Raw genomic sequence first — 16,452 nt, forward strand, 5'->3', positions numbered from 1 at the left:
TTAACATAGGATATGAAATTTATTTGCATTATGATATTTATTTTACTTTCATCTAATCAATAAATGTATTTGTATTTTCATGAACGAATGAACGATCATCATCCTCCTGTTTGTAAACGTCCGAGAGAGTTGTAATTTGTATATTTTTTGTTAACATGTCCGGCGTAGTTGCTTCATACGCATGAAACTTTATATACTTAGTCTTCTGGAAAATGTGAAAGCCATTTTCGGAAAATCGACCATCTATCGTTTTCACTTCCAACCATACAAAAAGTGCTATTTCATTGGTCGTTAATTCTATTTCATAATCTGGATAATTAGACAATTTTCCTGGTAATTGATTGACATTTATTTTAATCTAAAATATAATCAAATTGTTGTTGTTGTTGTTGTTGTTGTTGTATTACATTTCATTAATTATATTATTTATTATGATTAGATAAAATTGACTTACTTTGACATTGGCTGATGGAATATTTACATCTTTTAATACAGTTGGATAAACATAATTAATTGGAGCTATTTGTAATCCATTATTATCTTCAAGCGTTAATTGTATGACACAAAATTTCTTAGCTTCTGCTAACGTTCCACATTGTACTTTTTCAAGAAGCTTGTCAAGCCACATTGATGTAATTAACATCGCTTTATTTGCTTCCTGTTAAAATAAAATATTATTTAATATTGTTTGCAAAGAACAACAAGAAAAATTCATATACTTACAACTTTAATATTATTATAAGAATATACACGAAGTGGTTGCATCGAGTTCCAATTATAAATGTTTAATTTTAAAGTACAATTATTTATCTCGTACAATTTATCGGAAACAATATAAATAGATAATTCATTTACTTGAGATAAATGAGACGTTACAATAATTGGTGAGAAAAATTCTGTTGCATAATAATGAAGCATTTTCCATCTTCCTCCATATTCTAAAAAAAAAGGAAACACATGAGAAATAATACAGAAATTGAGAAGAAAAAAAGAAACATTAAAATTCATTACCAATAGAAGACCACGAAGGAGCTTGCCAAACATCGTTCAATTGCCAATAAAGTGCACCCATCGTTAATCCTTCACCTAAATCATTCAATTCTGATTTGGCTTGACGATACGATTCAGTTTGTATTTTAACAGATACAGCTTGATTGATTTGACTTAAATATACAAAATTTGTAAAATCTTTGATTGTATCGTTTGACTTTGGTATTAGAAAATTTTTCGAAATAAGTAATTTCATCAATTCCGTACCAAATGGCAAATGTTGACGATGTTTCATAATATCACTGTCTGTACGTAAATCATGAAAATTATGAATAATTTTGGAAATTGTTAAAATCGATGAAAACGATTGAAAACCATATTCAGATATAAATCTTGAACGTGGATATTGATTAATGTCCCATCCATTGTTTAAATAATTATAATAATGAACTGTAAATAATACATTTCATACATTTCATTTCATTTCATTATTACATTACAATTCATAATAATGAAAAATGTATCTTACCATCCCCATAGAAATTAGAATACGGATTTTGTCCAGTATAATTGTATTCTTTGGTATATAAACCATTACTAGGACTGGATACTACAAAAGGTCTGGTAGTATCTAATTGTTTCATTTCATTTTCAATTAAATTGACATAAAGTTTAATGTAATCGTTTCTGTATACATCATCTTTACCAGTTCCATACCAATTACTATACAATGCTGCTTCATTTTCGTTATTACCAGCCCATAAAACTACACTTGGATGATTCTTCAATCGTCTAACATTTTGTACAATTTCCATTTTAACAGATATCAAAAATTCATCACTCGTTGGATACATGGCACACGCAAACATAAAATCTTGCCAAATCATAATACCAAATTCGTCAGCCAAATTATAAAATAAATCAGATTCGTACATCCCACCACCCCAAACTCTGATCATATTCATATGAGCTTCTTTAGCTGATAATAATAAATGTCTGATAACACGTTCTTCAGCTGTTAATTCAGGAAATATACTTGCAGGAATAAAGTTACTTCCTTTTGCAAATATTGATATACCATTTATACGAAAATAAAAACTTAATCCTTTCTTTAAAGGTTCTTCTATTAATTCAATAGTTCTAAAACCTATACGTAAAGATTTATTCAACGTTTCACTTCCTGTAGTAATGTTAACCATTAACGTGTATAAATTTTGTTTTCCATATCCATTTGGCCACCATCTGTCAATTAATTTCTGTTAAATATAATTCAAAGATTATTTAAAATAAAATGATGTTTTTTTTTTATCATGAACAAAAAATAAACAAGATAACAAAGTCAACATACTGAATCTATTTGTAATATAATCGATGCTGTAACATATTCATCATCCTTGACTTGTAATTTTACGTCGGATGAATTTTGAACGTAATTAGTGTTTGTTAGATATAATCTTGAATTTATGGTGCATCTAATGTCATCAATATTTTTACGAGGAGGAATTTCAAAGAATATCGTTACAATTATTTCCCAAAACTCGTCTTTTTCATAAACATCCGTTGTAACATCTGTAATTAGGATTTCTTTGGTTGAAATTAATTCAACGCTTTTCCAAATGCCCATAGAAGGAAAAGCTGGGCCCCAATCCCATGAGAAACTAGCTTGCATTTTTCTAATATGATTAACGTGACATTCTCCATTATATTCTTTGGGAACACATTTTGGTGGTACGATGTATCGTAAACTTTGATTCTTGTATAAATCCTCAGCCATTTTTACAGGTGAATGAAATACAATTTTTAAAGTGTTCTCTCCTATCTATGAATTTTCTGATTATATTTTTTTTTTTATCTATGTATATGTAATATATAATTTTATACATAAAAATAATTCAGTAGTTTTAACATATACCTTCAAATAATCTTCTACGTAAAATATGTATTTTAAAAACATATTAGAAGTTTCTCCTATTTTATGATCATTCCAATAAATTGTAGCAAAAGTATCCACACCATGGAATATCAATGCTACCGTTGAACCATCCATTAAAGTACTTGTAACTGTAAAATTGTTATCGATGAGTTATAAAAGTTTAATCGGAACATATTTATATTTTTATAAATATTATTAATCACCAGTAACATTTCTACTGTATACAACGGTTTGATTACCAACCCATCGATTAGTTATATCGTTCATTGCTAAAAAATTATCCGGTATCAAATGTGCTGCAGTTAAATCTGTATAAACACCACCTGGTACAACTGCTGCAAATTCTAATTCTATAAAAAAATAATATATTATCATTATTATTATTAATTATTAATAAATAAATAAATATATATATATAAATATGTATAAACTGTATAAACATTGGTACACCATTTATACGAAAATAAAAACCTAAATATAACTGTGTATACAGTTTATACAGTTAAATCTGTATAAACACCGCCTGGTACAACTGCTGGAAATTCTAATTCTATACAAAAATAATATATTATTATTATTATTAATTATTAATAAATGAATATATATATATATATATATATATATATATATATATATATATATATAAATATGTATAAACTGTATAAACATTGGTACACCATTTATACGATAATAAAAACTCAAATACAACTGTATAAACTGTATATATAGTATCATATTATATATAAATGTATATACTGTGTATACAGTTTATACAGTTAAATCTGTATAAACACCGCCTGATACAGCTGCTGGAAATTCTAATTCTATAAAGTTATAATATATTATTATTATTATTAATTATTAATAAATAAATAAATATATATATATATAAATATGGATAAACTGTATAAACATTGGTACACCATTTATACGATAATAAAAATCTAAATATAACTGTATAAACTGTGTATATATATATATATATATATATACAACTGTATACAGTGTTATATTATATATATATATGCTGTGTATACAATTTATACAGTTAAATCTGTATAAACACCGCCTGGTACAACTGCTTGAAATTCTAATTCTATAAAGTTATAATATATTATTATTATTATTATTATTATTAATTATTAATAAGTAAATATATATAAATATGTATAAACTGTATAAACATTGGTACACCATTTATACGATAATAAAAATCTAAATATAACTGTATAAACTGTATATATAGTATCATATTATATATAAATGTATATACTGTGTATACAGTTTATACAGTTAAATCTGTATAAACACCGCCTGGTACAACTGCTTGAAATTCTAATTCTATAAAGTTATAATATATTATTATTATTAATTATTAATAAATAAATAAATATATATATAAATATGTATAAACTGTATAAACATTGGTACATCATATATACGAAAATAAACATTCAAATGTAACTGTATAAACACTGCCTGGTACAACTGCTGGAAATTCTAATTCTATAAAAATAATTTATTATTACTATTAATTATTATAATAAATAAATAAATAAATTTATATTTCAAAAAAGAAGTAATTAAAAAAAATAAAAATATGAAATATTTTACCTTTGCATTTTTGATGAGAAGTTTTATCTAAAAGAAATCAATAAATACAAAATTAATATGTAAAAAATTATTAATTATTTTATGTAAAAATTAATTAATTAAATCTTACCGCACAAAATATTTCCCTTCCATGAGCCATTTAAGGTTATGAATTCCATAGACACATTGTTTACAAATATGATTAACAAAAATATTATTAATTTCTTCATATTTTATATGTAAACTCTTAAACAATCATGTATAAATTGTAAATAAAAAACAAAACAAAACAAAACAATAATACAAATCAATTGATATTATTGTTAATATAAATATCACATAAACATTAACGTTGTATGTGTGATATAGATGAACTAAATATAATATCTGAGATAAATAATAATTTGTGTAATTTTTTTTTTCTTTTTTTAAAATTCTATTTTATCTGATTATTCAGCATGAAAATATTTTATTAATTCAAAGATAAAAAGTGTAAGAATAATTTTACACAATTGCGCAAATTATATATATACATATATACATATATACATATAAAATCTATATATATATGTATACATATAAAAATCAATTTTAAGTTATGTTTAATCTATCAAAAAAAAAAAAAAAAAAAAAAAAAAAAAGAATAGATAAGATACATATATGAACACTTATAAAATTATCTTTTTGATCAGGCGTACTTAAGTTTTACAAAATTTATTTTATTATTTAGTATAAAAATATTTATACATTATACTTAATGATCTAATTTTAATATCAATGCTAACTATATTAATAACAAAATAAACAAACAAATTAATATCTATCCCATTGGAATATAATTTAATTTTGCATATTTGTTTTTTCTTTTTATTTTTTTTTTTTTGTAATTAATTAGCATTGATAAAACTAGATACTTCAATAAGTTTTTAATCTATTTATTATTTTATTATAGATATATATATATATATATATAGGGTGTCTAAAGTATTACAGTCAAACGTTGTAAGAATATTTTATGCTCAAAAATAAGAAGAAGAAACAAAAAATGAGACTTTTTTAAAAATGTTTTTTTAAAAAATTATTTTCTTATTTTCAATGCATAAAATTATACTGAACTACTCTTCCCATATGTTTAAATAACAAACTCTTTAGACATTCTATATATATATATATATATATATTCGTACTGTAAATATACATATGAGTATGTTTAACATTCTATAAAACAAACTTTGGTGCGAAGACTACCCATATTTTCATTTTGCTTCATATTATTCTAATTTATTATTAATATTTATTTTTAATAAAACTACATAGAACTTCTTGTTTTTTTTTTTTTTTATCTCAACTAATCTTACTTAAATACATTCAATTTAAATCTTGTAAAAAAAAAAAAAAAAAAAAAAAAAAATAAGAAAAAAAAAAACACATTTACTTGTAAATGCTATTAAAGATAAATATATATATATTTGTTAGAATAATCAATTAAATTAGAAAATATTATAAATGATGGAATGTTTTAAATGCAGAATATATATCTAATAATCTATCATTGAATGAAAAATGATAATAAAATAAAAAATAATAAAATAAAATGATAATAATATATAATATATAATATAACATTTTCATTTCTTCAGTTAAATACAATACAAATATATTATATCAAACGTTAACATTTTTTTTAGTTTTTTTTTTTTTTTTTTTTTTTTTTTTAGAGAAAAAGTATAATCAAATACTTAATGGTTTAACGTATATTAATATTTAAATAAAAAAAAAAAAAAGTAAAAAATAGAAAATATATATATATATATTTGTTTTTTTTTTCAAATTGTCAAAGAAAACAACTGTATCATGCAATCAACGCCTTCTCTTTCTACCTACTTGTGCTTTTTTTGTAATATTATTTAATTGGTCATTATAATCTATACTAGAATTTTTTTGTTCGCTAATCGACTGAAAAGAACTAATTGGAGAATCAGGTACATCGATTAAAACAGGAGTACCTGTAAAAAAAAAAAAAGTATTATTATACATATATAATTATTGTTTTTCCTTTTTTCTTTTTTTTGTTTTTTATTAAATAAAGATAAAATAACGTACCTCGAGGTGGTGAATGTTGTCTGCTCTGTAAACATTTATTAACGTGATCTTCATAATCTATACCATTATACGTTTTAAACGAAGAACAAATATTACATTCATATAACATTTGTGATTTTTTAACTTTGCCTTTAACCATTTGTTTACTGTTTTCAGTTGAATATAGATAATCATCTTCGGTTTGAAATTGATCACACATAGCTGCATGATTTTCAATTTGATCACTTGGAAACAATTTGTTGCAGATGGGACACGTTACATGAGTTGTATAAATATACTCATCGTTTTCTATTTCTTCGATTATTTTTTCAATGTCTTCTTCTTCTTCTTCTTCTTCTTCTTCTTCCTATATACATACATACACATATATATATATATATATATACTATTGCACAAAATATTGAAAAATATATATATTCTGTATTATATTATTATATTTTTATTATTATTTTATTATAATATAATTATATATGTTTCTTCTTAAAATAGATAAATAACGTGTCACGTTGTTTGTTCGCAATGTACTCCTAAACTACTGAACCGATTTTAATCAAATTTTGCACAATGTGTACAGTTTCATCCAACTTGAAAGATAGGATAGTTTATATTATCTTAATACATATAAATTACGTGTCACGTTGTTTGTTTGCAATGTACTCCTAAACTACTGAACCGATTTTAATCAAATTTTGCACACTGTATGCAGTTTTATCCAACTTAAAAGATAGGATAGTTTATATTATCTTAATACATATAAATTACGTGTCACGTTGTTTGTTCGCAATGTACTCCTAAACTACTGAACCGATTTGAATAAAATTTTGCACACTGTATCCAGTTTTATCCAACTTGAAAGATAGGATAGTTTATATCTCAATTTATAATCGCAATATTATTTGTTTATTAACAAACAGTCATGATTATCTCTGTTAATTCCACAAGATATTATAATAATTATGAATACATGTGTGGTGTATTCAATATTTTTCAATATTTTGTGCTACTTTAGTTAATATAATTATTCAATATTATAAATAAAATAAAAAAGAATAACTATATATATATATATATAAAAAAAACGCTTACATCAATTTCGGAATCTTCTTTCCTTTGTTTTTTTGTTAATTTTTTTCTTTGATCCCTCCACCTTGTCGTACGACTTGTACTCTTTGCTTCCAATACTTCCATCAATCTGTCCTTATTTTTCTCTTTATCCTTTACCTTTAACTTTTCCTTCGCCATCTCTTCCATTCTTCTTTTAACGTATTCTTGTTTCTTCCTATCATTTTCTTCTTTAGTCATTCTCAATGCTTCCTCTTTATCCAATAACATTTTTTTCTTTCTCTCTGCATCGGTTTGTTTCAATATGGCACATTGTCTTGCCAATTTTGTAGAAAAATTGTTCATTGGTAATGGTTTAATAACAATATTATCTTTGATCATTGTTTCATCATCATCATCATCATCATCATCGTTAATATTTCGATCAATTAGTTCCAATTGTTCTTTATATTTATTCGTTAACAACATACCAGTTGAATTTTCTTTTCTCGATGTACTAGGACTTTCATCATTTAAGTTACATCGATTAGTAGAAACCTTTTTACTACTTCTCAATGTCAACGATGAAGATAATTGTGTTTTATTTGTGTCAGACATTGAAATTGTATCATCTCTTCTTGAATTGGATAATATTTCTGATGATATCATTGTTCTTTCGTTAGGCCCATGATTTATTAAACTTTTATTTAAATCTGTATCTTTGTTCAACATTTTTTCTTCATTAACAAGATTATTATTATTATTAGTAAATGAATCTTCATTGGTACAATAATCTAATTTGTTTCCACGTTTAAACAAAGAAGAAGAAGAAGAAGAAGAAAAAGAAGAAGAATCATCCTTCCTTTGCAATTTTTTCTTGTACATTTGACATTTATCTTCCGATTTGGGTTTTTTAATTAAACTAAGACTCATATCATCGTCGCTGCTGGAATTAGATAATTTTGAATTAGTAATAAGCCATGATGCTTTCCTTTTGTTAACTCTGTCATAATTATTAGTTAAATTATCATCATTGTCGCTATTATTATTATTATTATTATTTATTAGATTTTCCTCATCTTCGTAATTATTGATCATGTCTATGTCTTCTTCTTCGTCGTAATAACAATTCACCATTGATGGTATTCTTCCAAAACTGTTGTTATCCGTATCCACCTATATATAAAAGAAGGATTAGAATTGAAATAAGTCAAGTGAAAAAAGACAATAGTCTATTGTTGGTTTTTTCTTTTTCTTTTCTTTTCTTTTCTTTTTTTTTTTTTATAGAAATATAATTTTATTGAACAAATGTCGTCATAGTTTACACTTTTGATTACCGCGTTTGTCTGGTTAATATTTATATATATGAATAATACACATAATATAGTTATGGTAAATACAGTTTATAACAATTATTCAAATGTACTTTTATAAAAACTTACAGTTAAAGTTTACTTATGCAATCATTTAACCAATATGCATGTATATATATATATATGTATATGTATATATATGTATACCATTGTATGTATAAAGAGTTTAATATAAAAACAAACATATTCTTTATCAAAATGTATTTTTGTTTTTTTTTTGTAAGAGTATTAAAATATAAAATGTAAAATTGTAAAATATACAATTTACAATTTTATAAGAAGTATATTCTAATTAATTGTAGATCATTTACATTGTGCAAATTATGATATTAGTTTTATTTGGCGAATTTATTTCCTTTATTATTATTATTTTTTTTTAAACGTATTAATATTGCAAAAGCATAATAAAAATAATCTAAAATAATTAATGCTTAATAGATAATAGTATCAAATAAATTATTATTAATAATATAATATATATATATATTAAAACTCAAAGAGACAAACAAAACGATATGTTTAACTTGCATTTAGTTTTTAACATGATACATTGAGTCTTTTTTTTTTTTCTTTTTAATAATAATAATAATAATCTTCGGTAGATATGTCATATTACACAAGATTTAAATTGTATTAAATAGAAGAAGAAGAAAAAAAAGGGATAGACGCATATTGTGAAAAAAAGAAAAATAGTAGTTATTAATTTTGTATATGCGAGTCAACGGCAATAATGAGGTTTGGAGTTACACACCTGAATGGGTGTCCCCCATTGAAACTTCAATTCGGTCGTACCATGGCAACTTAACAGATTCGCCATATTTTTCAAATGATTATTCAAGTCGTTCATTATTTTAATTGATTCTTCTTCGGTGTGCGTACCTTTGCAAAGTCTGAAAGGTAAACGTTCTTGAACTGATGATCGTTTTGGTTGTTGCAATGACACATCGTTCGGATTAGATTGTGAATCTAACGGATTGATCTTCCATCTATTGTTATGATATTGAAAATCTTTTTGTATGGATGACATTTTTTTATTATCTTCGCGTAAATTACAACACTCTTGTAATTGTGAATTGTTCTTTGATCTCAAACGTGACATCATATTTTTATCCATTGTGACTCCATTGTCGCTTCCATCGTTGTCGTCCGTACATTTTTTCTTATTGTTTCTCTTGTTACGTGGTTTAGGTGATTCCGAATTAACATTGTTACAATGTGTATTGTACGAACAACTTGGTTTAGCTCTGTTATTATCTGTTTCCGATATAGAATCTCCTCCTTTAATCGTTACGTCTGATTTATTGGTTATATCATTAATGGAATGTGACAAATCCTATAAAATAAAAGAAGGTTATTTTAATGATAAATCATTGTTTCAAATATTTCATATTTAAGATTGATTATTATATTCTAATGCAAATTTGTACCTTTTGATTTGCCGTATTATTCGACATTTCTCTAGATTCTTGTAATACATCAAATACCTGCTTCATATAATCGTAAGGAACATTTGGCTGATACATTCCCACTTCTACAAATAAACAAAACAAATAATTAATAATGTATAAATGTGAGGTGATATGTTGTTAAGCACACCATCATTGTTGTTGCATTAATGTATGTTCCAATTTTATTTTCATTCATTTGAATAATATTAACTGTTATTTACTTTCAAGTTCTTTCTTCATTTTTTCACGTTGTTCCTCTGTGTTAGACATACTGACACTTTCTTGATTATTAGACATATTTTTTTTTTTTTAATTAAAACTTGTCGTATGCAAATAATGTAACATTCATTAGTAAACAAAAATCTTTTATTACTTTTTGCTATTTTTGTTTTTTGTTTTCTTTTGTTTTCATTAAACTATGTAAATCTCAGTTCACATTGAAAATATATAATCAAACACGATTCGACGAAAATTCTTCGATTATAACGAATATAAAATAAATAAAAACTTTATATGCAGAAACAAATGATAAACAGTAAGATAACTTAAAAGTACATGTTTATAAAAACAAAGAAACTGCTGTTATCTAGTTACACATACATACAATCTCGTAAAACTAACAAATGCATTTAGCATAACCTAGAATTGTGAATACTTATGTAAACCTTATAAAACATTGGAGCTATTTGATTGGTTACTTCTTCGATTTCTATTGGCTCACGTTTAACCAATCATATCAACACTGCATTTAGATGTTGTTTTGAATATGGTGGGTAGAGAGATAGGAGTAACATCCATAGATATATTACACATAGAACAGCAAGCTAGCATAAACCTGTCGGCGAAATAAAAAGAGATAGAACATGGGAAGTTGATGTTGTCTCTCTCTAACTTGCGCTGAGCGGCGCATGCGCATTAATCTGCTAGTAGAAGTTAAGATAGCTGGTATTGTATACATACGTGTACGATAAGCACGACAAGTCTAATGCGCATGCGCCGGTACCGCATGAGTTAGAGAGAGACAACATCAACCTTTCGTTTTTTGCTATATTCATGCAGAGACATTTCCACTAACACAACCGCCCATGGTTTGTCTACTCTATCTGTAATATCTCTATGGATGTTACTTCTTACCTCTAACCTCCATATAACAAATACATTTAGCATAACCTAGAATTATGAATACTTATGTAAACCTTATAAAACATTGGAGCTATTTGATTGGTTACTTGTTCGATTTCTATTGGCTCACGTTTAACCAATCATATCAACACTGCATTTAAACGTTGTTTTGAATCGCTAATTGCGATAATATTTATTATTACACTTTTTGATACTTCTTTATATAACCTCTGTTAATATTATTATGTTATTAAATAAATATTATTATTTAAACTTATGATGAATACCAGCAAAATGTTTCCTACTTTAATTAAAACATGCTCAAAATTCAGGTGCTTATTTTATTTATAATTAATGTATTTATTTTTTTTTTTGTAATATAATATATGTATAATGAATAATTTTTCTTGTATATTTTTTAGTGGATTAAAACAGTGTAATAATGAAGTTATTAAACAAAGACGATATTTTAAACACAATATAAGAAATTCAGCTATCATATTTATAAAATATGATTATTTTCATACAACTTCACATTTCAATGAACGCACTGTAAGTTTAAAGGATAATAATATTTCATATTGTTGTATTTCATTTATATTTACTTTTGTCAAATAATAATAGTAAAATATATTATGAATATGATATATATATATATATATTTTTATTTAGAAAGAACTAAAATCATTAAAAGAAACTAAGACTAAAAGGCCGTTAGTTAATTTGTGGTCCGGCATGAAAGTCGACGAATTGGCAATTATTTTAAAAAGAGATATAAAAGATATTTTATCAGCTGCCTCCCTTTCAGATAAAAATAAAAGATATTCATTCGATTCAGATATAAATGATCCACAAATATTATCTAGTATCGTTAGAAAATTAGGATTTCGTTATAAGATTGTTCCCAAACCAACCAATGTGCAGCAAAAACAGGAAGATTACGATGCAGTTGTACGGTAAACAAAAAACAAGTTTTTAATGTTAACCTTTGCAATTTTATTTTCATAAACATTGTTATTTACTTGTTATATATTTTCCATATAGACCACCACCGGATGAATCTGTATTAGTAAATCGACGTCCAGTGGTAACCATAATGGGACATGTTGATCATGGAAAAACAACTTTGTTAGATGCACTAAGAGACACTTCGGTTGTGGATACAGAATTTGGTGGAATTACTCAACACATTGGTGCATTTAATGGTACACAATCAAACTCTATTTTTAATAATAATAATTATTATTATTATTATATCAGACTAATGTTAAAAACCCCTCCAAAAAAATGAAATTTTCAGTGGAATTAATTACGGGTGAGAAAATCACATTTTTGGATACTCCTGGTCATGCAGCTTTCACTTCTATGAGAGAAAGAGGTGCACAAGTAACTGATATTGTAGTATTAGTAGTAGCTGCTGATGATGGTGTAATGGAACAAACAATACAAAGTATAGATATGGCTAAAGCAGCTAATGTACCTATTATTGTAGCTATTAATAAAATTGACAAACATAACGCTGACATTGTAAGTAAATAATAATATTAATTTACATTGATATTACTGATAATAATTTTTATAGCTACAATCAATAATATTATTCATTCAGTTAAGAACGCAAAAGATGTTACAACAACAAGGTATTATCGTTGAACAACTTGGTGGTGAAGTTCAATGTGTAAATATATCTGCTTTAAAGGGAACCAATTTAAATACATTGGTAGAAGCTATAGCATTACAGGCAGAAATAATTGGATTAAAAGGTGATCCTACAGGATTGGTTGAAGGTGTAGTTATTGAATGTAGAAACGATAAAGCTCGTGGAAAATTATCAACTGCGCTTATTCAACGTGGTACTTTAAAAAAAATTCTGTACTTGGTAAGTACGCGTTGCTGTGGTTCACAATCAGTCCGATACACACGTCTCTTTAAGTCAACGAATTACCTTATACCGTCATCTGTTAGAATCTTATCGAACTAACACAGAGATAATCATGACTTTTTGTTAATAAACAAATATTGCGATTATAAATTGAGATATAAACTATCCTATCTTTCAAGTTGGATGAAACTGCACACAGTGTGCAAAATTTGATTAAAATCGGTTCAGTCGTTTAGGTGTTCATTGCTGACAAACAACGTGACACGTAATTTATATATATATCAAAATGAAAATGTATGAATGAGAATGATAATAAATTTTATTACATCTAATTAATCATTCATTTTTTTTCAGTAAGTGGTACTGCTTGGGCTAAAGTAAGATCAATGTTCGATCATGCAGGTAAACCTGTTATACAAGCAAGTTTATCGGATGCGATACAAATCATGGGATGGAGAGAATTACCCGATGTTGGTGATAAAATATTAGAAGTTAAGAATGAACAAGAAGCTCATACAGTTATTAGATATAGACAAAAACAAATAGATAATATTAAAGCTGAGGAACATAAAAAGGGAGCTGAGTTAAAATTGCACGAACATCTAATTGTAAGATTGGTTTAAATGTTACCATAATAAGATTTGATCTTCTTCAAATGTGCATCTTAATTTAAATTGAAAATTGATTTTATCAAAGATATTATTATTATTATTATTATTATAATAAATTATTAATTTATTAGGAATATACAGAAAGATTGGCAAAAAGAAGAGCAATGGGAAGAAAGTATTATAAACGTGAGCCTAGAAAAAAAGAAGATACAACGGATCCTACTCCAAAACTTAATATTATATTAAAAACGGATGTTAGTGGTTCTGCAGAAGCTATTTTAGATGTAATTGGTACTTATACAGCAGATGAACTTTGTCGTTTGAATGTTGTACATTACGGTGTTGGTTCAGTTACTGAAAATGATCTCGAATTAGCATCTACTTTTGATGGTATTTACATTACAATATTTTTCTATATATATTTATATTAATACTATGACGTCCGGTGGCTCCACGTTGGTGTCATGCGAAAAACTATCGAGTAAGTGCCGATAGCTTCACGTTGGTGCCATGTGAAAAACTATCGAGTAAGTGCCGGTAGCTTCACGTTGGTGCCATGCGAAAAACTATCGAGTAAGTGCCGGTAGCTTCACGTTGGTGCACTACGAAAACTTTTGGGTAAGTGCCGGTAGCTTCACGTTGGTGCACTGCGAAAACTTTTGGGTAAGTGCCGATAGCTTCACGTTGGTGCACTGCGAAAACTTTTGGGTAAGTGCCGATAGCTTCACGTTGGTGCACTGCGAAAACTTTTGGGTAAGTGCCGATAGCTTCACGTTGGTGCACTGCGAAAACTTTTGGGTAAGTGCCGATAGCTTCACGTTGGTGCACTGCGAAAACTTTTGGGTAAGTGCCGATAGCTTCACGTTGGTGCCATGCGAAAACTTTTTGGGTAAGTGCCGGTAGCTTCACGTTGGTGCCATGTGAAAACTTTTGGGTAAGTGTTGGTGGCGCCACGTTGGTGCCATTCGGAAATTATAGTGTTGTTATATATGTAATATTATGCTTAATGTTAATATTATGATTATTTATAATTATATTAAAATGAATATTTTCTTTTTTTCTTTTCAGCTATTATTTATCTATTCAATATAAGTATATCTAACGCAATGCAAAAAAATGCTATAGCAAATAATATTATTATACGACCTTGTAATGTTATATATAAATTAATTGACGACATAAAGAATGAAATTAATTTGAAACTTCCGTTGAAAGATAGCGAAGAAATAATAGGTAAAATTATTATTTTTTTTTTTTTATAAAAAAAGATTGTAAAACATTGTGTGCAAAAATTTCATGTTTTTTTTTTTCAACACTTTTAGGTGAAGCAGATTTTTTAAAACAATTCGACGTTAAGATAGAAAAAAAGAAAGTTTCTATAGCAGGTTGTCAATGTACCAAAGGTATTCTTAAGAAAAATGAATTGTATCATTTGAAACGTGGTGATAATATTGTTTACACCGGTAAGTTGAAAATGAAACATTTGAAACATTTAAAAAAAAAAAAAAAAAAATTACAATTCAATCATTTGATATGTTTTTCAAAGGAAAATTATTATCGATGAGACATCACAAAGAAGAAGTGGATACCATTAAAAGTGGCACGGAATGTGGTTTAAGATTTGTCAATAGTTCGATAACATTTCAACCAGGTGATAAAATAATTTGTTTCAAACCGTACCAGGAAAAACAAACTATCGAATGGGATGCTGGATTTTAATAAACGTGTATTTATTAATACGATGTTCCCTATTGATATTACTTAAACCAGGAGGCGGGTCGGCAACCTTTTGAGTCGGAAGAGCCAAAAATTACAATTTACAAAATTTCAAAGATTTAAATAGTCACACAATTTTTTCTTGCTAACAAAATAAATAATACTCGCATAACTCGCATAAATATATCTTTTTGATAAAAAAAAAAAAGACTCTTAACATATGAACCGCAGCTTTGTATCCAAAGAGCCGCATGTGGCTCGCGAGCCGCAGCTTTGTATTCAAAGAGCCGCATGTGGCTCGCGAGCCGCAGCTTTGTATCCAAAGAGCCGCAGCTTTGTATCCAAAGAGCCGCAGCTTCGTATCAAAGAGCCACATGTGGCTCGCGAGCCGCAGCTTTGTATCCAAAGAGCCGCATGTGGCTTGCGAGCCGTAGCTTTGTATCCAAAGAGCCGCATGTGGCTCGCGAGCCGCAGCTTCGTATCAAAGAGCCGCATGTGGCTCGCGAGCCGCAGCTTCGTATCCAAAGAGCCGCATGTGGCTCGCGAGCCACAGGTTGCCGACCCTTGACTTAGACGAATTAAAAAGTACAAAATAAAAAAACAAAAAATCAAATAACGAGAACATACTTAAGATAATATT

At 26.7% G+C, this 16,452-nt stretch overlaps 2 protein-coding genes across 2 annotated transcripts; one reads left to right on the forward strand and one right to left on the reverse strand.

Moving 5' to 3' along the window:
- beta-Man (beta-mannosidase) lies at nucleotides 1-11,114 on the reverse strand. The gene is made up of 16 exons (XM_089173987.1): nucleotides 10,703-11,114; nucleotides 10,461-10,564; nucleotides 9,785-10,366; nucleotides 7,706-8,836; nucleotides 6,620-6,965; nucleotides 6,380-6,522; nucleotides 4,647-4,740; nucleotides 4,538-4,564; nucleotides 3,127-3,273; nucleotides 2,903-3,051; nucleotides 2,339-2,809; nucleotides 1,520-2,246; nucleotides 1,012-1,440; nucleotides 724-938; nucleotides 455-658; nucleotides 1-358 (listed from the first exon to the last, which is right to left on the reverse strand). The coding sequence occupies exons 1-16, from the start codon at nucleotides 10,776-10,778 to the stop codon at nucleotides 53-55; spliced, it is 5,151 nt and encodes a 1,716-aa protein (XP_089030113.1). The 5' UTR covers nucleotides 10,779-11,114; the 3' UTR covers nucleotides 1-52.
- A 662-nt stretch (nucleotides 11,115-11,776) lies between these two features.
- Nucleotides 11,777-16,428, forward strand: mIF2 (mitochondrial translation initiation factor 2). Its single transcript, XM_089173854.1, has 12 exons — nucleotides 11,777-11,935; nucleotides 12,026-12,155; nucleotides 12,276-12,559; nucleotides 12,648-12,808; nucleotides 12,904-13,130; nucleotides 13,213-13,486; nucleotides 13,840-14,093; nucleotides 14,228-14,486; nucleotides 15,165-15,329; nucleotides 15,419-15,559; nucleotides 15,643-16,105; nucleotides 16,168-16,428. The coding sequence occupies exons 1-11, from the start codon at nucleotides 11,880-11,882 to the stop codon at nucleotides 15,813-15,815; spliced, it is 2,124 nt and encodes a 707-aa protein (XP_089029980.1). The 5' UTR covers nucleotides 11,777-11,879; the 3' UTR covers nucleotides 15,816-16,105; nucleotides 16,168-16,428.
- The last annotated feature ends 24 nt before the right edge of the window (nucleotides 16,429-16,452 follow it).

The sequence above is a fragment of the Polistes dominula genome, unplaced genomic scaffold, assembly GCF_049000335.1.
Source record: "Polistes dominula isolate Pdom_NZ unplaced genomic scaffold, Pdom_raw_medaka contig_75, whole genome shotgun sequence".
Classification (NCBI taxonomy): Eukaryota; Metazoa; Arthropoda; class Insecta; order Hymenoptera; family Vespidae; genus Polistes; species Polistes dominula.

Excerpts from the sequence above, each read along its gene's own strand:
- mIF2 (XM_089173854.1), top strand. The coding sequence starts at position 11,880 with ATGATGAATACCAGCAAAATGTTTCCTACTTTAATTAAAACATGCTCA. Across the intron at positions 13,487-13,839 it reads AAAAATTCTGTACTTGGTAA|TAAGTGGTACTGCTTGGGCT; the intron begins GTACGCGTTGCT and ends ATTTTTTTTCAG. Across the intron at positions 14,487-15,164 it reads ATTAGCATCTACTTTTGATG|CTATTATTTATCTATTCAAT; the intron begins GTATTTACATTA and ends TTTTCTTTTCAG.
- beta-Man (XM_089173987.1), bottom strand. The coding sequence starts at position 10,778 with ATGTCTAATAATCAAGAAAGTGTCAGTATGTCTAACACAGAGGAACAA. Across the intron at positions 8,837-9,784 it reads AATGGGGGACACCCATTCAG|GTGGATACGGATAACAACAG; the intron begins GTGTGTAACTCC and ends TTTTATATATAG. Across the intron at positions 2,247-2,338 it reads TTATATTACAAATAGATTCA|AAATTAATTGACAGATGGTG; the intron begins GTATGTTGACTT and ends TATATTTAACAG.